At 36.3% G+C, this 23,820-nt stretch overlaps 1 protein-coding gene across 1 annotated transcript in view; it reads left to right on the top strand.

Moving 5' to 3' along the window:
* The window catches only part of FAF1 (Fas associated factor 1), a 147,966-nt gene that overhangs the window by 91,077 nt on the left and 33,069 nt on the right, over positions 1 to 23,820 (top strand). The window contains exons 9-13 of the mRNA XM_036387834.2: positions 6,252 to 6,347; positions 6,975 to 7,101; positions 7,975 to 8,038; positions 8,987 to 9,068; positions 16,484 to 16,638. Of these exons, the coding sequence (XP_036243727.1) occupies positions 6,252 to 6,347; positions 6,975 to 7,101; positions 7,975 to 8,038; positions 8,987 to 9,068; positions 16,484 to 16,638 (524 nt within the window). The remainder of the gene's footprint in view (positions 1 to 6,251; positions 6,348 to 6,974; positions 7,102 to 7,974; positions 8,039 to 8,986; positions 9,069 to 16,483; positions 16,639 to 23,820) is intronic.

Here is a 23,820-nt window from a genome sequence, read left to right as displayed (position 1 = left end):
GTACACTTGGATTTTTCCAATATGCCACATTAATTGCTATATCATGTCAACCATACAAATACTCCTTGCTTTTCCTAGCTTCCTCAGTCTTGGAAAAGATGGGTTACAAAAGGAAAATGGAAATGTGAGTGAGCCTCAGCTGTGAAGCAGCCTGACCAATCCAGTTCCAATGGTAAACAGCAAGAAGAAAAATTTATTTTCTAGGTGTTCCAACTAGATTGGTTTATCATTAGTTTTGTCTTACTACCTTACCTACTGTCAGTGCACTTAAGAAATGAAAGCGTTTGATCCCTAAAATACCTTGTATCCAAGTCCATCTAGTAGTACCATGTACATAGAATGTGTGATAGAAAAACAAGAACAGAAATATTCCTTCTAGAGTTTTTCTTCCTTCTCAAAGTTTTCGTTTCCTCTCAAACTTCATATAATTGTGTTCAAAATGCAACTTTTTTTCCTGTATCTTCAAGAAAATCAATCCATCCATCCATCCATCCATCCATCTGATAAATTGGCATTTATCATACTCAGGAAATTAGTTTGTGCTATAATAAAAGGTCACATAACAGAATAGTAAATTTAATATGAAAATGGAAATTCTTGATAATGCTCCTTGCTCAAACTTCTATCCTTATCCCTTCTCTTATCTGATGAGGGGAAAAAACCATCATGGTAATTAATCCAATGAGAAAAAGGATCAAATTATGGGAGTGAAATTTTCACAGAGGCGACACCTGCCAGTCATTGAGTATTTTGCTATGGGCACCTCTCTGAAGTTATTTGTAATAATTGAGTGTTATGAAATGTACTTGGTCATGTTTATTTCTCTATTCTTAAGCCATGTATCAGTGAGTAAACTAGTAATGGAAAAGGTAAACAACTCACATTTTGGGCACAGTGAAGGGCTGTCACATGAGTATTTGAACCAGGATTAGTAGGTAACACTGCATTTGTTTTTGATTGAGATTTTTTGGTGTGATATATGTGTATTACAAACTCCTATGTGTGTAGTGCAGCCTGCTAAGCAACCTTTAGAAAGAGCCCTTTTTATGGGAGATTTATGGGGGAGAGTCAAGTATCGGAAAACATGCTTTTTATTTTGCACACTAGAATCTTGTTTGCTTACTTTATCTCTGAGTATTAAAAGCAGAAAATGGATTTTTTTCCTTTACCTCAATATAAAATCATGCTGTGAGAGTTCCCCTATTTAGTTTCCTGTTGAAGCAGATTGCATACAGCCAAACATGATTCTTTATTAGAAGTTTAGCTACTTGAATAATTAGGCTGATTCATAGAAGAAGTTATACATAAATTACATTTTTTTTAGGATCTTTTTATATTAAAAATCCAGAAGGTTTGTACACTGCAAGGTTTTGGTTTTGGCTTGCCACTGTCAGGTAATGCCTGTTGCTTCACTTGCTGTGTGTGTGCAAGTGAAATCTGGCATCATTTATAGAATCTTCTCCTTTGTGTATGGATCAAGTAGTCTCTGAATTTCTGTCTGATGCTTTGTGAGATTTACGGTTTGACCTTTGAATTTCTGAGAACAAATTATCAAGAATCTCTACTTTATCCCAAAAAAATGGTATTAGAAAATATTTTGTCATGGAAAAATACCTCTCCAGTGAGTTGGAAAGAATTTGTCATTTGAGTAGTTTGAAAATAAAATTACCTTGTTACAGTGACTGAAACAGCTTCTCCTTTTCAGTGGTCTTTTAAACAGCCAAAAGCTGTTTTCTTCAAAATTGACAGGTACTGGGTATTATAGCTGAAGGCTCCATTTAATAACTTGCCCTGATTAACAGGTGTCTGTATGTTCAGATAGATGGATTAATGTCCATTAAAGCAAATCAGAGTGCCCACACACTCAAAAACCTCAAAACCCTCATTGCTCTTGTAACAATCAAAAGCTGAACAAAGAGCACAAAATAAACCAATATTCCTACCTTCCTTGAACATTATACTTGCTTGTTCTGAGTAGTTCTTGTTTACAAAAAGCTTTATCCCTTTGCAGAGATGGGATCCCTTGCTGGCAAGTATCCTGTGAGCAGCACAAGCTCTCAAGAATTGAGGATGAGGAAGAATGTCCTGTTCTTTACTGGTTATTGCCTTAAGCTGGACACTTTGGGTGTCCCAGCTATATTCTGTAAGGCCTTAGAAAGCTCTTACATCTTCCTTCACTTTCCTCATTAGGTATGGTTGCCATTCAAATCTCTTTTGAGATGCTGTTTTTCTCCATCAGTGTGTGGCTGAACATGAGGAAGGCCAATTTGTCATATCCAATTACTCCTTTCCTGATGCAGTCCACTGAGCTTATAATTTTTGTATCAGCAATTCTCAGTGGAGTGAGTTCTGCAGCTGGAGTTCTCTGCTGGTATTGTTCCTTCATGTTCCTCCTACTGTTTATCTTTCTCACACCTTCAGCATCTTGATTAAATATGTCTGGACTGGTGCAAGAGACTGAGTTTGTTCCTTCATTTATAATGTCAGAAGTCTGCAAGAGTGGGAATTAAGTTGTGCCAACAAACTCTTTCTAGAAGATACAAGGTTTTGAGATTATGGGCTTGTAATTCTTCATATTATTCTGAGCATGAGATGGCAGCACTCTGGAATTACATGTTCTCAATAATATCTTTCCTTCAGGTATATTTGTATCATGAAATATTTGGGGAAAAAAACAGTGGATTTAGACTGTTCTGAATTATATTTATAGAAGCTTCTTCATAAAACTGATATAACATGAAGAATAATTTATTGTTTAAAGCATCTGGTCTCACTCCAGATTTGGCAAATATTTCTGGGTTAATCTGGAAGGTTGACAAAGAATCCTGCATGTTTGGATCAGAAAAGATGTTGCTTAACTTTATCCCTTGATTGCTAATGCTGGCAATTGAAAAACAAATCATCTCACACTGAGCATTTACAAATAGTATTAGTGTCTTAGAGCTGGAAAGCACAAGTGAGCACCAGACTATTTCTTTCCTCTCTAAACTGTAAGGTTTTGTAGTGATTTTTCTCTTGGTAGTTAAAATGTATTTCAAGCAACCTTCTGTGCACTTTTAGTCCAGGTTGTACCCTTACCATTTTGAATGCTAGAGCCAATGAATCCATGTAGTATCTCTGCTGTTTCCTAAAAGGAGACTCTCCTGCTGCCACTCTCTCTGAAATGTTTGAAATCTTGAATTTTATTTTCCTTCTCCTCAAAAGCTATAGGAAGCCTAATAGGAGATTACTTAAACTTTAAATAAGCACAAGCAATGCCTACACAGTGTTGGCAAAAGATCTGTGTCTGGAGTTACTTTTTGCAAGCAATTTTCCTTATTTCTGATTTTGTTTCACTTTCTACCTTATGTACCTTTCAGTTCTAAGACAGTTTGATTTGCACAAGCATAGGTTCCCTGCCTAAAAAAAGAGTAATCTTTTTTTTCCTGCTTTTGTATTATTTCTTTTATAACCTACACCTACCTTGTTGTTCATTCATGAGTCCTGCAAATGCATTTTCAGTGTCTTTTCTTGTGCACGTGGAAGCCATCCCATTCAAGCTCTGGTACCCAAATAGTGGTGACTTTGGAGGTTTTTTTCACATCCAGATGGGCTCATAAGCTAGAGTATATGGGTAATCAGGTACTCTGGCTACAAACCAGCTTTTGGGGTTGGTTCAGTTATGGGGTTGGTATAAAGATTTTGTCCATTCCCATGGGAAGGTGGCTGAAACAATGATAATTTATTGCAATGATAATTTTCTGCATCTCTCTTTGGGAGGGGGCAGGTGCAGTATTCAGAAAGAAAAACCTCTCCTAGGGCAGTGTGAAATCTACAGTTCTTGCCACTGAGACATTTCAGTGGTGCTTCCATCAGTACCTTGCATTTACAGTACTAGGAGAGGGTTTGTTGAGCTTCCTGGAAAACAATATTTTGCTTAGTCTAGGTTCTTTTATGATTTCCAAAATAAAGCTTGAACTTTTGTGGTGCAAGAGTCTTTCTTTGCAAGAGAACTCTCTATCTTTGAATGAAGATAACTTTATTCTAGAAGAATGTTGATGCCTGGTGTTTATTTTGGAATGAAGGCAGAACTGCTATTTCTTTTGCAAAAAAAAAAAGCAACAACTTTTCAGAAAGGGGAAAAAAAAAAGCAAAGGGAAGGGTGATTTCTCACACCAGTGTGCACAAACCCCCAACATTCCAGCAACTGTGTGGAGAGTGGGATGAAACAGGCTCTGATGTGGAACCCCTTCTGCTGTTAGCTGGTGTTTGAGAGACGCTTTGACACTATAATATAGGGTTGCAAATTGGAATTGCAACACCCTGCAATTGGGCCAAGTGATGAAGCAGCACAATAACTGCCTGCTTGATCTTACCACTCTCTCTTTAATGTGCATGTAAAAGATACTGGGAGCCTTTCCAGGCATCTGTCAGGGGATTTGATGCTGTGAGAGAGGGAACTGTGGTCTGTGTGTGGTTCATGTGGGTGTTTGTGTGTTTTACCAGCATTTCATATGGTGTGATAACTACAGGGCAAAGTTTCAGGTTTTATAACAGTTGGGTTTTGTTTATTATTAAAAGCTTATAAAAATAATAATTGAAATGGTGTATTATGGCAGAGAATGCGGTTCTTATGCTCTTGTCACAGGAGTTTCATAGGTAATTGGTCTAGAGCTGGGTGTCATCTTTAATATTTCATTTACTCCAGAGTATTAAAACTCACTTCCTTTAAGGCGATTGCTGGGCTTTTTACACAGCTAAACTTGTGTTTAACCTTGCTGTGAGAATGTGACAGTAGGCTAGTTCAGACAGGTTAACATTCATTTGGTAACTGGCCTGCTTAATCAGCCTGCTTCAACCTGCAGCAAATTAAATCTCTGTGAGTTCTAGCAGGCAAGTGAGAAAGTCGCTCTGAATTATGTATAAAAAATAAATGGGGTATTTTCAGTGCTCATGGCAGTAAAATTGTGAAATTTAAGGCTTATGATTTATTCTTGAATTTTTGTTAAGAATGATTGAAATGTATTTTACCTTAATGTTTTTTCAGTCCCATTAGGAGAGTGCTGTATTTCTGAAATGTATAATGTAAATATTTTGTTCTGTGCCCTGCAAAAATACTAATAAGTTTTACAGGATCTAGGTGTTTTTCTGTCTTCTCTGTGTTTCATCTGAAGGAACCATTACAAAATATGTTTTAAACATGCAGCCAGGACTACCCTTCTACACATCACTGAAAATTGCATAGCATTAAATACTTTGACTGCCAAAAACAATCAATTATCTTTATTTAATAATTACTTGCATTGTAAAATCACTCCAGATAGGTGCTTCTGAAATTGCTATTTGTGGTCATCAAGCTTGCTTCTCCTGGACTGATGTGCTCTCCAGAAGAGGCAGGAGGCTGGGCAGAAGCTTTAAATGCAGGGATGACAAAGGTGGTTTTGGTCACAGAGTGGGCAGTTCTCATTTTTAGGCATTATAATGAATGTATTTTTAAATGCAATATAGGACCAGATCTTTAAATATTATTGCTGTGTGATTGCAAGCATCATAATAATTTTGTCTTTCAAATGACAGTAGAATTTTTCTAAAAATTGAGATTTAGGCATACAGCAAAGGGAAGAAGTGCTGTTTCTCTTGGCACTGGCTACTGACCATCCATCCTGTGGACGGTGCTGACTGTAGTGTCAGCAGTTTGGGTTGTTTGTCTTTGTTCACATGAGGAACATGATGTGCACCCTTGACATTTAAAATGACCACAAAGGAGAAGAAATATATTTTTTAAGTTGCCAATGTGTTTGTGTCTATTGCAATGTCTGCTGATAAACAGATCTTTCGAAATACAATTTTTTTCCAAGATGATTTAACTGTTTTTAATTACATGTATCAGTACTTAGCATCTTTAACAATTGCTTCTTGATTAGCAAAAAGAATCTACATTTGCATCATCAATACATAGTGCTGTAAAAGTTGCTGTGTACAGTAAGGTTTCAAACTTCAGCACTGCTTCAAGAGAAAATAACAACTCAAGGCCCTTTGGAGTTTGCAGTTCCATGGAATTTGTTTTGATACTCTGAGCATACACCTCAGTAAAACCCAACTGATGTTTCCTTGAATATTTTAACATAAGGCATAATTTTAGTTTTTCAGTCTTCTTAATATGTGTTTAAATAATGCAGTCTTTAATTTGAACCTCTAAACCACCCTAAACCCTCCCCCCAACCTTTAATTGTGACTGTGGCTTTAATGAAGAACCACTGCTTGCTTTGTAGATGACTTTAGCCGTGTCAGGACTGACTTTTCCTTGCCATCGACTCACAGTTGGAAGAAGATCTTCACCTGTACAAACAAGGGAGCAGTCAGAGGAGGTAAGGACATCATCTTTGTGCTACCAGTCTGCTCTAGGAACAGGCAGGGACACCTCAGGGTGCAGTGGTCACCATCCCTCCTGTTGTGCTGTGTCAATAGAATTGTGTCTTACAATAATCCATTTACAGTTCCTGCAATTGTGACAAAGTGAGGAAATGGCCAAAGGAGTCATTGAAGAAAAAGAGGAAAAAGAAAGCAAACAAATCCCAGCAAAGCATCTGACTGGGGGAGATGACCTTAGCTCCTTGCACTAAAATTTTTATTTTTCTTTTTTGTATGGGTATTCCAAATACCAGTATAAAAGCCACCATTGTGTGGCTTTTCTCCCTCTTTCTTAGGCAGCTTTCTTATACCAGCTCTGGTACCATTAGATGGAAAACAGCATTGACTTTGGATAAAATTTGCTCAACTATGTGTATGCAGAGATTCTTTAATAATGCATTTTGTCACATAATATTTCTGTCAACCAGACTTCTGTTAAAAATTACCTTTGATAATGCTGTATAAAATAGTAAATTAAACTGCAGTATATTGTCTGTATTTGTCACTGTGTGTGTATTTTGTATTTCAAAGACAATGTCTGAAATAGAAGCTTACAGTGGATTTTGGGTTTTGTTTTTATACAGCAATGCACTGATGTTCATATGGTTAGTGATAGTGATGGAGATGACTTTGAAGATGCTACTGAGTTTGGAGTTGATGATGGAGAAATGTTTGGAGTAGCTTCATCTGCCTTGAGGAAATCGCCAATGAGTAAGAGTTACAATTGACTGGAGGTTGTACAGCAGAGGTGAAGGCAGAGAGGTGGGAAGAATCTGCAGAACTAGAAACTGGAAAGTATCTTTTGATAGGAATGGTAGAACTGTTTGAATGTCATGTCTGATGGATGTACCAAAGGAAAATACTGCACGCATAACTGGCAACTATAAAGGCACTTTTCTGTGAAGGGAAATTTTAACCTTGCAACTGAAGAATAATAATTGAACTTAAAATTGATGAGTTACAAATAAAATCAGAGAAATTGTTATCTCTATCCAAATGCACCTGTAGATAACCAGATTTCTATTTCTCTGTTTTGAAAATTCTACAGATTTTATTTTTGATTAATGTTTTACTCATTATGCTGATCAAGTTTCTCAGTGATTATTTGTCCTTGAATTATGAAAAGGATTGAGCAGGAGCAGTCAGTTACTTCCTACATGCAATTCTTGCATACTCTTTATTTACTTTAGGCTTGCAGTAGTGTTACTTCATTAGAAGTTTTTTGACAGAAAATATATGTAATAATATGGAAAACTTTCTAACATTTTCAATAGGAAGGGTGGAGCCTTTCAAGCCTTAAAGTAAGTCCAGAGTGCTAACTCTGAGCAAGTGATATATCACATTACACTGGACCTAAGGATTTTACTGTTTGGAAAACGAATATATTCATGAGACCCTCTGGAAATTTCTAGTCTTTCAAAAGATTCATAGTCAATAGTCTTCCATGAAGTTTATATGGTTTCTTGGCAACACTTCAGTAAGCTGGGAACATGAAATACCTGTGAAGTGAATGTGTTTTCATATTACAACCTGTTTCCAGAGAGTTGCATTTCTTTTTCTTTTTTTTTTCCCCATTTTTTTAAGTGCCAGAAAATGCTGAAAATGAAGGAGATGCCTTATTACAATTTACAGCAGAGTTTTCTTCAAGGTAAGCTTAGCCTGTTAACTGTGCAATTCTTATTACAAACTCAGTTGAAGTTAGTAAATAATGAGAATAAGAATAAACCAAGTCTACGTGTTTTCTTATGAGATGATAGCATATTTAGAAATCCTAATATAATTTATTTAAATTCTAATTCTGCTCCTAGAACTGCTTCTGAAATAAAATTATTTCTCAGCCCAAGCTGGAGTGGTTGATTCTTGTCCTATTTATTTTGCCACTATGTAGTACCATTATTTAATTATGTAAAGGCCCAGAAGGATGAGAAAGACTGATTGGTTATATATGATAATTTTATTATGGTATGCAGGAACAGAAAAGCTGAAACTGATTAATATTGAAAAATAAATACATAGTTGCTGTAAGAGTTTTCACAATAGCAGAGTGGTTGAGTTAATATTGACTTTTAAAAAACAGAGATATTCTGGATTTTTAAAAAACTTTATACTACCAAATCATGCACTGTTAAACAGTTGCTTGTTTCATTGAATAGGTAGAAGCTGCAAAGTAATGCAAAGTTTATGTATTTTCTGTTTTCATTCCAGTGATGAAATATTCCTTTATGTGTATGAGGTGCATTAATGTGTAATGGAAGAATAGCCTTCAATTAACTTTTAAGAATATAATAAAGAGAGGAAATAATTTGAAAATTTTATAGAAATTTTACAGAAAATCATGCAGAACTTTAGGTATCTACATGTGTAAACAGAATGTTTTTATGATAAATTTGGTAAGGTAGTAGTTCATTACTTTGAGTTTTTCAATGCCAGAAAACAAATGGGTCCTAAATATTTTCTTTCTTTCTTTAGAAGTGTAATACTCGTCTTTCTAAAGATTTAGCCAATGCATCATCTTTACAGAATATGTGAAAAGGTAGAATATTGAAATTACTTGATTTTGTCCTTTTTTATTAATTGGAAATTTTATCTCAAATAGATATGGTGACTGCCATCCTGTTTATTTTATTGGATCATTAGAGGCTGCTTTCCAAGAAGCCTTCTATGGGAAAGCAAGAGATGTAAGTGTCTATTAAAACTACTTTATTTAAAATAGTGGGGGATTGGAAATCACCTTAAGGGTTTCATCTTGATTTTTGAAAAGCTGAGCTACATTTTGGAGTTGTTTTGCTTTTATTGTTTGAGAAGAGTTGCACTCATTCAGTTGACGGACTAAAAGACTTACCTTGGTGGTTGCTGAAATTGCATTGAATAACTGATGCTTTCTAATCATTCAGGCTGTATTTTTACTGAAGCTCTTTAGTTGTCAAAGCTACTCTTTTTCTTCTTCCCTCCTCCCTTTTCTTCCTGAAATAATGGTGTCCTAGCACCAGATAACCCTGCCTGTGAGTCTTGTGGTTGACAAGTTCACTGTTGCATGTTGGTAACTCCTTTGAAGAATGGCTAATGAAATTGTAAATTTAAATTGGAAGCTCTCTCAAATACAGTGTGCTTTTTTTCCCCCCTTTGTACAGCCTTTATCTGCCAAGTAAGTTCCAGTACTAAGGTTTGGATGTTTAGTTTTTCTGTACATCCAACCAGGCGTCTCAAGTTTCTGTTATTCCATGCACAGTTTTAAAATCAGTATTTTAATAAAATTAGAATGGGGACAGTTTATTTAAGTTTTGGTGACTTGATTCACTAAGGAGAAACCCAAAACCCTGCATAATTAAGCACAGATAAAGCTGAAACACAAACAAGAAAATCATGCTCTTTAAATTTACTTTTTGTTTTCTTGATAGATGTTTAATTTTAAAATGAAGAAAGTAGTTATTCATATTGGAAGGAGTTTCTGTATTATGTTAGGGGCTGTTCTGATAAATGTGAGAGTTATAAATCCACACTATATAGCTGAAGTTGACACATACTTAACACTCTAAGTTTAGTGAATATTTTCATGTCTTTGCACAGAGAAAAAAATCCTGTGAACTGAACAAGGAAAGGGTGTGAGTTGGGAAGTTCATTAAGTGTCATGTCATCAGAAAGGGTTGACAGTGTATCAGTGTAATAGTGGACAAAACTCATAAAGAACTTTCATAAACAGTTTTCTACCTATAAATCTGATATTAATGCAGTGCAGTTACTTAGTTTTTTATTGCTTAAAATACTTCTTGTGCTACTTACATACCACTTTTGAAATTCATGTTGCCTCACATTTTTAATATTTCGTGATTTATTCAGACCAGGTCATCATCACAATAAAACCATTGTGTATATTGTGTATAAAACATTGTGTGTGTGTGTGTGTGTATATATATATATTTAGGAGAGTATTAATTTTTTCTGGAATTCAGAATTGAGGAAAGGGACACATTATTTCATATTTTTAGAATTTAATTTCCTAAAATAATTTTAAATATATATATCAGTATAAAAAAAAAGCTTTGGAGAAATTGCAACCTGTGTGTCTTGTCTTCTAATTTGTACTGTGGAGGGCACTTAATTTTACCAGGGCAACAGATGAGCTGCAGGCACCAGCATTCTTCACTTGAAGTGAGAAATTGAGTTCCAAGAGTAAATAAAAACAAGATTGAAGGTTTAAATCCTCTACTAGGCTTTTTGAACTTATATACTCATTAAATGTTTATTGGAGTGGTGGGATTACGAAGGATTTGGGCAGCTTCATCAACTGGTATATACTTAATCACTAAGTAAAACACTACATTTGATAGAGTGTTTCTCACGATGCCACACTCAATCCATCTTAATGAAAACCGCTTCAAACTGATTTAATTTGAGAGCACTTGGCAGCTTGAGTGCTCAGAGATCTTGGCCTTTTCTTGACAAATTCTCAACTCTGTCCAGAGCAGAAGGTGCACTCTGCAGTTCATGTCTAGTGAGACAGCCATCAGCTGTGTTTTAAATCTGTATTGGGGATACTTTTTACATCCAAAAAAAAAAAAAAAAGCCCAATGTGTATAAACATGAAGCTTTTTTCCAGGAATATTTTAATTTGGGTTATTGGGTTACTTAAAGAAAATTAACTTATGTCAGAATATGTGTTTTGAATGCAGAATATGAGTTCAACTTTTTTAATGAAAATAGATGTTTCCTGTTAAATCTGTCTTAATTCATAGTTATTTAACAAAATGTTGCTTGAGAAAGAAATACCTTTTAAAAAAGTTGAGGTGTTTATCTGCTGTGTTTGATTCATTACCCAGTGAAGATTAACATACATGATGGGCATCTTTTAACCTTTGGAGCAACTGCTGCCCCAACAATTTCAGTTTTTGGTAGGAGAGGTGGAATGAGGTCAAATGTGGTTCTGCTTTAAAACCTGTATAACTCCTTGCCACAAAAATACAATACCCAAGATATAGAGCCTTGCTTTTAATGGCCAGTGTCCTTGGCCATGAAATTGCCAACTGCCTCCAGCAGCCTGATAATTAAGGGTGTTGTGGTTTTGTTTCTTATTGTATATATGGCAAGAAAATATTTTCAGTATTTCTTTTAATAGGGTCAGGAAGAGAAAGAGAGACAGAGGTTTATTAAATCAACAATTAAGCTGTTTTTTGTGAAAGCCTTCCTCTGTCTATTGGAAAGAAGAGTTCCCCTGTGACTAAGTTTCTGAAGAATGGGCTTGCTCTTGCTACAGAGCTACACTGCCATAGAAATTGCTATGCCTGATGCCATGGAAAAAATCCTATAATAGACATTTTTAACAAGGTGTTTGGGGAAGGTGTCTTTGTGTCTGAAAGCAGTTTGTGGGTGTCTTGTGTTCTGAGACATCAGAGGGTTCATCCTAACTTATGGTGATATTGTTATTAATACTGGATTTTAATTGCTATATTGAAGCTTACTGAGTTATATATGTGAGTAATACTAAAGTATTTTCTTTTATTAGAGCTTGTTTGTCTTTTCATTTTTATAGGTGGTTGCTACTCTTTTATTGAGAGAAAGAGTAAAGACATTGTGTTTGCCTTTTCAGGAGCTTTTATCTTTATATACCTCTGTCAGCTCACCTCCTGCTCCTCTCTCAACCTTTCTGTCCACTGACTTTTAATAAATATGTGAAACATCTCTCTTAGCACAGATTGGTATTGTCACCTCAATATATATTCCTGCATTCTGAAAATGAACCGTGTTTTTCTCCTCCTTGAATTCTGTCTTTTAGGTTCAATTTAGAGGCAGCACCATCCCTCTCACATATAGGTTCTTTATTTCCTGAATACCTTGAGCAAAGTATGCTCCTTCCATGGTTTGGTGTGTTCAAATAAAAGCTATTTTTTTCCCCTCTTCCTTGGTGGTAGCAGAATATTCCTTCATACAGGGCTTTCTGTAGCATCATTTTTATCTGTGTGACTCAGAAAAATGTCCCTTATTATTTCAGCTAAATAAGTTTATACTGAAATTATTACACATTGCAGCTGAAGGAATTACCACTTTACAGATTCTGATTAAACATAAATAACCTGACCACTAATGTACATGGTCTGGTTGAAACTGGAGGACAGGTATAGAAGTATAATTCTGGCTTTCAGGAAGAGTGAAGCAGCTGCACTCTGGCAAATATCAGTACATAAACTCCAGTTTAGTCCCATGTTAGTCACCATTTTCTTTCCAGCCTTGCCTGATGTGTGTTAGCAGTTCTGTCCTTTAATTTGTAAATTATTTCTGAATTTGTGGATAACTATTGTTTAGAAATTTCTACTACAACATACCACTTTAGTAGCTTCACTGTTTGCCTGCAGACCCTTCATTTTCCATATCTAAAGAGTAGCCTCATCTTTCATATCTGGAGGGTTGCTCCCAGGTATGGGTCTCTCCTCTGTATTTGATACTAAGTAATGGTAGTTTTTTGAACTTGTCTGCCTCACTCTACATTTTCTCTTCTTTCAAAGCTTGTGATGATAGATCTTACCTGAGTTTGGTGTTAATTACTGGATACTATTTGCATTATGTAAGATACCACTACAGGTGCAATTGATTGAAATGGAGACACAACAGTATAATAGGATCAAATGGCTGGAAGATGAAAGTAGACCAAAGCAGGCTCTAACACACCTTTACCTGGGAGTGGGTAGCTGTTTGAACACCTTACCATGGCTCCTGGGGATTCTTCATCACTGATGGATTTTTGAGACTAGATGTTTTACTGAAAGGTAAAATTACAGGAAGATTAAACTAGGAGCTAGTTTGGGGATGTCTTATGCCACGTTTAATACAAAATGTGGGATCAGAAGTTTACAGAGATCACCTCACTCCTACTTTAGGAACCTGTGTGGTACAGTTTTTTTCAGATGTCTTCCACAAGGCTAGGTAAAGTAGCTGTGTCCAAGGCCCCATGAGCTCTAAGATCACCTTGGACAGGTGGATCAGATTGTGGACTTCAAAGACTTAAAGAAGTGTAAATCCATCCCATTTAATTCTCACTGCATAAAACCTGGAGGAAAAAATTAAGATTTTGATTTGTTAGCCTACCAGTCTGACAGAACATTCATGCCTCTAGCAGCTGTTACATCATGAACTTTTCTGTCTCAGTCATTACTTGAACTTGCAAACCTGAGATTCAGAAATAACCATTCAGGTTTGTGGTCTTTCTGACCCTTATGATTGTATTCCTATTCCCATTCAAGTTCATATTCTTTTGAGTTACCTGAGTTACTCACAGTATTAGGAACTGGCTGAGAAGCTTAGAAATCCCATTACCCACTCATGCCAATTTAGTCACCTCAAGATATGTGGGTTTTTTGCCTCAGTGACAGCTTTTCTTCTAATTCTTTACAAAGTGTGTTAACTTCTCTGATGCTTTAAAAGGCCTGGTCTTCAGCATGCACATACTCTAAAAAATGCATCCGTTGGTGGTTTAAGTTCCTCAAGTCCTAAGGTCTTTGGAAGTCCTTCAGGTATTCAGGGCTTAAAACCTTTTGGCATCCCATACCTTTATAGGGACTAGTAAAAGTTTTTCCCTGTTTTATTTTTTTTTGCCTTGTTAAAAATTTCATGCTAATTATATAACCTCTGAGTCACATTTTTGAAAAACCCATCTCAGAACAGTCTAGTGCTCCATTAGTAGGCTTCTTTTGTGTAATTTGAGACTGTTTTAACAGTTTTGTAAGGCTGTTTTAATGTTCAAAATTGACTTCAAAATACCCAGTATTAGTCATAATAGAATCCTAGAATTTGCTGTGATTTTTCAAAGGCTTGAAATAAACACAACCAAAACTTGCTTATAAATATGTGCTACCCTGGGTTAGTAAAATAAACAAACATGAAAACAAACCCACACAACAGCAGCAACAACAACAAACTTCAAGCTGTGCGCCTTTTGCAATCATGCATTTTTCCAAGCTTTTTTTGAATATTTTTCCAGCTTTTTTTGAATATTTTTCCAAATAATGTTTTAGCACTTCAGTTCTCCTGCTACCTCTTGGCATTTATGATAGCAGTATGCCTGTGCCCACCCTTAACATTTTGGATGAGGTATCAGATACAAGTACAGTCTTTTATATGTGATGGAGTTTAGTCTTTGCATGGTGAGATTTGTTGATGCAACAAAAATTACATTCCCTTGGGAAGTAACTCAGTGAAAACCTCCATTGTGTTCGTGCCTGTTCTGTTTACTGAAATTTGTCCCTAAATCTTTAAGCCTAAAACTGTACATATTTTGAAACATTCTGTTGTACGGAATCTCATATTTAACAGTTTCATGGGGTTGTTTCTTTGGAAGTAAAAGTGTTTCTCAAGAGCCTTTTTTTCTGTCCGCTCCCAGTGAAAAGAGGAGAGCAAAGCCATCCGCTTACCACAAAGCAGTGCCACCACAAAGGAAAGATTAAGGGTTTAGAGAGAGGTCAATGTGGGTTTTTCTCTAACTAAACACTTTCCTAAAGTTTCCTTGTGGAAAAAATAATGAAGTCATCTCAGAGTTTTTAAAGAATTTTTATTTCTTTTTCACCGTCTGCATTCGCTTGTCTTCTCAGCATGGATGTTTAATCTTTCTAGGCTTTGTGAATTGGTCCAAATGAATAAGTGGTGAGCTGTCTCTCTAGGAGCTAGAGGCTTATTCTAAGGCCCTAATCACTGAGTAAACACATCTTTGCCCTCCCTCTCTTACAACTGCTATATAATAGTCGAGATTCTAGCACAGTAACCTGGATATTGCAGGGATCGACGCTTTGAAATGCAGAACGGCTGATCCTCAAAAACAGACAGTGCCTGATCTTCCCCTGCCTCTTTCTTCCTTTTAAATTAAATATCACCACAGAAATGCTGTTTTATTGCATGATATTGTGCATCAGTGCCCTGGATTTTCAAGTTTAGTTTCAGTCAACATTGTTGGCTGCACTTATATGGATCTCTGCATGTTGGGCTTATTAATGGCCCTTCCTGGCACATGTGTACGTGGTTCTGAAGAACATTTAAATTAAATTAGACAAACAGTAATGCAAATTACTAATCCCTTTCCCAAAGTCGAATGTTCAAATGTTCCTTTTATAAACAGTCATTAAATTTTATCCAAAGCCAGTATATGAGGCGAGAGCCCTACAGGGGCTTTCTGCAAAGACAGCTTATCTGGAAATTGCATCCCATGTCTTGCTATATCAATACACATCAATATCTAGGGTTCACTGTTACTTCTGATGAAAAGATTTGAAATTACTTTAAATAAAAGTCTGAAAATAGCACCGTATCATCTCAGCAAATATGTTCAAGTACTATTTTAAAATAAAGTAATTTATATGGGTACGGGGGAATGGAAAGCTGTAATTTTCTGAATTATATTTATAATTCATTGAATGCCAGTTGCAGAATCACAGTCCTTAGCTAGCTCATAGTTTCCCTGTGTATTTGCAGCCTGCTTTCTATATTTACATGCACACAGACTTGTTTTCCAAAAGGTGGTCTGAGATTTTCATGGGGACGCAGCTGCTGGCAGCGAAGCTCAAGTTTTACTTGATAGGGTTCCAGAAGAACAGCACAGAATATTTTGTTTCAAGAGACCATAGACACCATCTCAACATGTAGTGCCTCTTTTTTTTTTGGCTACAGAGGTGGTGATAGCAATGCACTATCATCCTATCATCTTTTTCAGGTTGCTTATAACTGGTTTTTGTGGTAGATGATGTCCAGTCAAGAGGCTGGACAATGTTCCTTGTTCACGGAAATGTTATTTTTCTTAGGCAGCAAGCCAAAAAAGTTCACTCATTTCTTAGGTCTGTTAATAAGGTTTTTGTTTTTCATTTGTTGTCGTTTTCATGTTCTAAGCACATAATATATTGTATTTCAGTATTCAGAATATTAGGAGGCATTGAGAATATTTAAAAATTGCAGGGATGGACCATTTGACTTGAAATCCACTGATTATTTCTTGTGTTGAGATACTTGTCATCCTTGATAAATCCCATTGTGAGTACTAAAACACAAATCTGCAGCAGCAACTTTAAATTGTAAATTGTCTGAGGAACTTTTCATTCATCTCTTGTCACATTTTTTCCAGAGAAAGCTTCTTGCTATCTACCTCCACCATGATGAAAGTGTACTAACCAACGTCTTCTGCTCACAAATGCTTTGTGCTGAATCCATTGTCTCCTACCTGAGTCAGAACTTCATAACCTGGGCATGGGACATGACAAAAGAAGCAAACAGAGCAAGGTGAGACTTTTTGGACTCTCAGTGGAGCAGCTTTTCTCAGAAAGGCCCTTATCTCTGGCTATCTAATCTTGTGGTGCTTTATATCTATTTGACCTAAAACTTCATGCTCAATCTCAGCTGATCAATGGAGCTGTGCTGGCTGGCATTCACTGAGAATTGGGCTGGCCTTGTGTTCATCACAGAGTGACTTCTTATTCCTATGCAGGAAAAAGTAATTGAAGAAATTATTTCCTTTCTTTTTCAGTTTATTTTCAAACATGATTCTATTTTCAAACATGTGCTTTCACACTTATGCACTGCAGTGCCATAATATTGTATGGCATTAATTGTGTGTATGTTGGTGTAACTGCATGAGAGCTTAATGAAAATCTTTCATGTTAATGAAAATCTTGTTTAAAAAATAACATTAATGTGATAAATTAGTATTAAGAACAGATTATGCAAAATGTTATATGAATATTTAATTCCTATGAACTTTTTTGAACTACAGTTTTCTTACAGAACATTCCTTTGGGAATGTTCAGATATTTTGGTTTTAATATTATGTAAGTTATCTTATGTCTTAGAGAGACCATAATTTTGCTGATGAGTAAAGAAACTAAAACTGTAGATTCCACCTCCTTCTACAACTTTTGTAGATTACTAACAAATTTTCTTAGTGTTATACTAAGGCCTTTCTCTTCTTTAGTTATTTATCAGTTGATCATGATCTACTGAAAGTAATGCTATTATTATTATAGTAACATTTAGAAATCAGACTTGTTTGGTTCTCTGACTGGACCTTATTTCATTACCTTTATTTACCTAGAAGATGACTGATCATGTCTTACCAGGATATCCTAAGTATATTACTATACTTAGAGTTATTCTAATTTTTGCCTGAAAGATGCAATAGTCATTTGGCCTGGAATAAGATTGCCACTTCTTTTCAAAATTCAAGTGATTATTGAGCGAGGAAAATGATACATTTATGTTTCTTTCTCTTGTGGATTACTAGAATAGAGCATTTATGCATTTCTAGTCTTCACTATGTAAATTATAGTTAATATTTCTTTACTGAAGTGACCTTGAAGAATGGAATAGTCTCTTTTTCTAATGTGCTTTGTAAATGACACTTTGTGTTTCTCAGGAATTCCTCACTTGACCTTCTGCATTTTGTCGTTGGAGGGATCAGCAGCAATGTTTCTAGTTTGAGTTATTCTAGAGAAGTGTAAAAGGTTATGGAAAAAAGCAGTTGCAAAAACAGATTAAAAGTTTCTGAAAAAGAAAAAAAAGTAAGAGAGGAAAAAGAAACATCTAGGTTCATTCATAGGACCAAATACATAGACTGGAAAGTTGCTTAAGTCTTTTGGTATTGCCATTCATGGGCAGTAAGGAGACTCCTCCTTTTCTTTTATCCCACAAGTTGGTGTAGAAGGAAACACTATTTCTAAACCATCTGTAGTGGCTAAGTTCAGTTGACTACCTGCTGTTCTATTGTCTGCTCTTCTATTTAATTCTCTAGTTTCTTTTATTTTACAATGACAAAAAATTGCAGTGTAGTTTCTTTTGAAAAACTGTGTTTGAGGGGTTTTTTATGACTAACGATCAACAGCCATGTAATTGCTTTGTTGTGTTTTACTAAAGAAATCTATTAAGTAGCACAACTTTGATACACTAGTAATAAGAGTTTGCAGGTTACACAGACACCTGTGGTGACCAAAGCGACAGAAGCTGCTTGTTAGAAAGAGCCTGTACAGCTGTGTCCTATTAACTCCTTATGACACTTCTTAAAACACAAAATAAAGGGCTTGTTTAAGGCTTTATAGCTGCTCTCAATGAACTTAGTCCCTGATTGTGCTGGACGATAGGGTTTTTAAGCCTTCATTTTTTTGCTTTCTGTTAACAACAACAAAGAAACTGTCATATTAACAGTGAGGTCAAAAAATAGTAAGGGGTAAACAAGGCATGCTGGCTCGAATTAGAATAATTTCTTGGTTGTGTTTAGTGTCACATCCTGCTCCTTAGACTCTGATTTCTTCAGAGGGAGCATGATGCTTCCTTCTCCCTTTGGAAAGTGCCAATGCACTGTGGGCATTCCCATAAATAAATACTCAGTCCCTCTGTTCAGTCACTACCCTTCAGTGACACAGCGACAGTGGTGTTAGAGCCCATTCTGTTCTCTAGACCTATGAGCACAGTTAAATGCAGCTTTTTATTTGAATGCTGAGGAGACAACAGCAACAACAGGAGGAACTGGGTTTTGCCTGCTGGTGTAGCCCAAGAGCAATTTATACTCCAATTGCATTGTAAAAATGCTGGAAAAGCCAGGGTGGGACAGCAGAGGAATCAGGCCCACTTGATTTACAGTGGTCAACAGGGACACCTTAATATCAGTAATAAAGTCATGATTTCAGTACTGTGGAATGGCAGAGTAAATTCAAACAGCTATAAAGACTTTCCTTGTATAAGCCAAAAAAATCTTCTGAATGTTTTGATCCACAGATGTCATTCTATTCCAAAATTAGTCCTAATAGTTGTTTCCAATTTTCTCATTAATGAAATGAGGGTCCATCCTGAACACTGTAGAACAAAACCAGCTCCAAATTTGTGTCATTTTCCCCAACTTTTAATGTTTGTCAGCTGACACTGATACAGGAATGTGCTTTAAAACCTGCATTACTGTACAATACCACATTTCTTCTGGAATCTCTCAATCTTCAATCTCCATTCCAATAAATTTAGGAGAGTCTGTAGGTAGGACTAAAATGCTGTGAGAGCACTGGGTACCTGCCAGCAGCAGTGCAAGAGCATAAGCATTACAACTTTGGGAGTCAGATACTAAAAATTTCTTTCTGCAGCCATGCAGGACTATTACTTTGTCAAAATGAAGGAGAAGTCTAGTTAATAAAGTTGAGAGGAAGGTTTCTTTTGGCTTCCATGGGTTTTAATTGCCTCTGACATCAGGTTTGCAGTGAAGGGAACAGTTTGAGTAAGTTCAGTGATTATGAATTTTTTCATCAATCTTAATAGCATTATACTAAAGGAGAAATAAAATAAGTAGCCTTCATTAAGGAAAATTATGTGGCTTTTACTGTTAAGGGACATACATGAAATCTTCATCTCCTACAGTTTAGACTTCAGTTTAAGGAGCAACTCTTGAAATATTCCTGTGATCTGTTCCTGTCAAAAGAGGAAAAAGGCCACAAAGCTACACATATATCTCTAACTTTAGCTCTTGTTATATTCCACTCAATTTGAGGTGAATCATGAGCTTAAAAATCTTTGTTTCCTTTCAATTGCTTGCAGTGAAGATTGCTACTGTGGCCCTTCAGACAGCAGAAATTTGGGTGGAGGTGTCAGGGATGGCAGTGGGGTTTGGCTGCAGTGGTGCTGGCAGTTCTGGCCCTGCCACTGAGGCCAAGCACAACCTGCACTGGGCCATGGCTTGGGCTGGGCAACTCCTCAGGTTTCCAGAGGGATTCTGGGATGGACAAGCAGGAGAGCCAGACATGAACAGCTCTACTTCTGGCACTTTTTACTTCAAAGAGTTGAGTCAATAGCTTTGTTCTAATACAATTATGTGCATGAGAATTGTGTATGTTTGTGCAAACACGTGCCTAACTGGTTTTGTTAATTCATTAATGTGCATTAATATATTTGTATCCAGGAAAGATGTATAGTGATATATACACACACACGTGCACACGCACCTTGTATTTCTACACACAGCATTTACAAACACTGATAATGCATAATATTAAGAGCTTTCCAGCACACATGGTGTTTGTTAAGCAAAGCCAAAACCATAAGACAGCAACTCAAAAATCTGTAGCAGCTTTTTAGCTTTTGCTATCATTGCCCTTGGGCACCGTTTTTCAAGGTGTTGCCAATTTTGCTCTGATGACAGGTATTTGTTAGTTTTAATGTTCAAATGATAGTTTTTCACTTTGCTTAACCTTAGGAAAGAGTTAATTCACTAAAGTGCTTCTCAGCAGCAGGTTGTCTTCACCTGCAATTTCCGTCATCAAGTGATTAGCCATATTCACAGCTGCTGACCCTTAATTCTAACCTACTGAATGATGCATGCCTGGATGAAGACCAGTTGACCATATTACTCCAACTCCCCAATCCCATTTGATCCTTCAGCAAATATATTGCAGGTGTGGGGTCTGTGAGGGTGGGAGGAGGTGAGTTAATTTCTCATTGCCTCTTCAGGAGTGACCACAGATTCTGTATATGTTGCTTGCAAAACTGTTGGACGTGTTCTTCAGGCACTAAATCCTTAACAGGTTTCACAGAGTGGTGTGAAAACCTTTTCTATTGTATTCTGCAATTTTTTATTTAATTTACTTTAATAGCAATACAGTGCCAGTCAATAAAAACAGGTCAGAAGTCTAATTAATGTTTTAAAAATAAAGGTTCTCAAACACCAGGCGAGTTTGTAATTTTCTGTATGGTTTGTTTTGAGGAGGAAGAGGAAAGAAGGTGAGGAGGGAACCCTTCTGTTCCATGATTACATCCCACCCGCTCATTTTCTCCTTTTCTCCTTTGCTTTTGATTTTAGTGGCGGTCTTAACAGAATGTCAAGATCAATTTGCAGCATGGTTTAACTCAAGGTTTGCATTCTGCCAGCAGCAATTGTCCCACTGAACAATGCCGTGTGTTCTTGTAACTTCAGAAGCTTTTAGAAGGCTCATGGCAAGGGCAGCATCTAATGACTTTATTAGTGTAGGGTTTCAAAATGGACTCGGTAATTGTTCGCATCTCTTTGTCATTTAGTCATAATTACTGCATGGAATTGTTCAGGGTTGCACTTGTGAATAGTTTCCTAATAGCGCTGAAACGAAGAAAAAAAAGGGAAAGGATAAAAGGTGATTGTCTCTTTAGATGGAGAACAAAACAGCCTGTAAATAGATGATGGTTAAACTGTTTATTATACACCCACCAGAAAAGGTAAACTATCCCTGCTTAAATATTTATGTGCTTCAAGGTAATTTCATGTTAGTAATCTAAAAATGTCCAAATTTGGAAAACTGAAAATCAGCAGAGAATGCATTTTGATCTGGTCGTGATTAGGAAGATATGGGTGTCTATAATAGCCAACTATAAATAGAAAGCAGCCTCTCTGATGTTATCAAGATTTTCAGTCCTTTAGCAATGTTTTAAGGTCATCTGGGAAAAATAGTTATTATACCCAAGGAATTAATTAAACTGATAGATTTGTAAGCATATGTTTTAAGTCCCCACTCTAAAACAAAATCTCAAAGAATGTTCTATCCCACTGTACTCAAACTACAACCTGGTTGATTAAGCTTGTTGAACAGAAAAGGTGAAAAAATAAAACTTTTTGTGTGCTGTGCAAAGGAGATGAAGGCAGAAGAACAGGTGGTCAAGACAGATTTGTTGGGCTGTTTTGAGGAAGGATTTAGTTGTATTCTCTTATTGCTTGTTTCTTCTGCTGTATTTGTGCAATCTTTCCTCCAGTTTGGAGACTCTCATTGACCTTATAGAATGTGTTTTACTTATCAGGATGATTCTTCGACTTGTGAAGATTAATCTGAATTCTCTGACTTCTGATGTGCTTGTAGCTTCTCCCACTTTACCAACATCTGTAAAGTAACCAAACACACTATCTGTTCTTATCTACACTATTATTTCATCTGTATATTAAATCTACCCGTGGCAAGCCTTGGATTTTCCTTAGGAAATCATGGAGTACACAATGGGTGATGGTGAAAGTGCATCTTGTGTGTTCCATTCTTTGTGCGGTGCTCTAGCAAGGGGTCGAGTTATATTTTATTTATACTTTCACCAGTGACTTTGCCAAGGATGGACTAAAGGGTTTCTAGAGTTCTGTGGTTTACACTGAATGGGGTTGGGAAGTATTTATCTAATCTGGTTGAGCCTTTCAGGGTGGGAGTCAGATCTTCCATGTTTTAGGAGGAGACGGATAACCCACACATGTAGGCTTTACTTTTGCATAAAGTGGGTAAAATCCTGCTTTTTAACATCTGAATCAGGTGTTTAGCATGTTGATCCTGAAGGTGATACTCACATAATTTGATTTAGGCTGCTGTATATATCTTTAAAACATGCCTTGTGTCTGCTGCTCCTTGTGTTTGAGGTATGACCCTACCAATGTGGGTAAGGCAGTAACTCTGAATTATGGAGAGCAAGATTATTTTAATATGCCAATTCAGGACCTCAGCTTTTACTCTTTTAAAAATGTAAATACCTAATACAAAAATGTTATTTTTACATTAACATTTTAATGAGTCTTATGTTGACTTTGCACATTATATAATTATTATTAAAAATAATCAGAAACCTTGCATATTTCATATTCATAATTGTTTTCCTAATGCTCAGCAAAGAAGTTACTTTTTTTCCAAACCCATTTCTGAAATGTTATAGGCTGTTAAGGGTTGGCTTTGGGAATTATCTAGTCATAAATAAATCACACTTTTTTTGGCCCAAAGTCATCCGCTTTGTGTTCTGAAGGGAAATAGGTCTTTTAGAAGAGATTGTCAGATTTTCTGCTGCTGATGATTTTTGAGGAGGACCTTAGGCTAAAAACATACAGAAAAAACACCTCCAGTGCAGCCTTTCTGTTCTGTTAAAAAGTCCTTTCCAAGAAGTATAGTGGGCACCATGTGCCAAAGGGCCTCATTGTAGGAGGAAGCTTTTCCAAAGTTTTCCCTTCAGTGCATAAAAATAAAAAGTAACTTCAGGAATTTATACGAGTAAGACTGTAACAAATAACCAGATCTTTGTTATTTCTGTTGTTACAGAAAGTAAAGAAAATCTAGAATACTTTGAATACTATGAAGATCTAAAATAATATGAATTTTTTAGTATTTATTTTGAATGCATTTTTCCGTATATTTGAGAGCTGAGTTCTCTCTTTATGGAAGAGAATTTGACCTTAGGTCCACTAGACATTTGCTAAAACAATTGTTAAATAACATTAAGTTGCTGGGGAGAGGGTAAGAAAAGCAATGAGAGCTTGCATTTTTTTTTTTTTTTTTTTTTTGGAACATACAAGAAGTATTCAAAATGTAGCACCAAGTGTGCCTCTGTACATTCCAGGAGCACACTACAGTGTGCAAGATGCAACCCTTTTCCCTGGAGGGACATCTCTCTCTTTGATGGACTCCACAGGCCCTTTCTTTGGCAGCTCTGGAGATGCCACTGAGAAAT

The sequence above is a fragment of the Molothrus ater genome, chromosome 9 (genome assembly GCF_012460135.2).
Source record: "Molothrus ater isolate BHLD 08-10-18 breed brown headed cowbird chromosome 9, BPBGC_Mater_1.1, whole genome shotgun sequence".
Taxonomy (NCBI): Eukaryota; Metazoa; Chordata; class Aves; order Passeriformes; family Icteridae; genus Molothrus; species Molothrus ater.
This window is presented reverse-complemented; position numbering and strand designations above follow the sequence as displayed.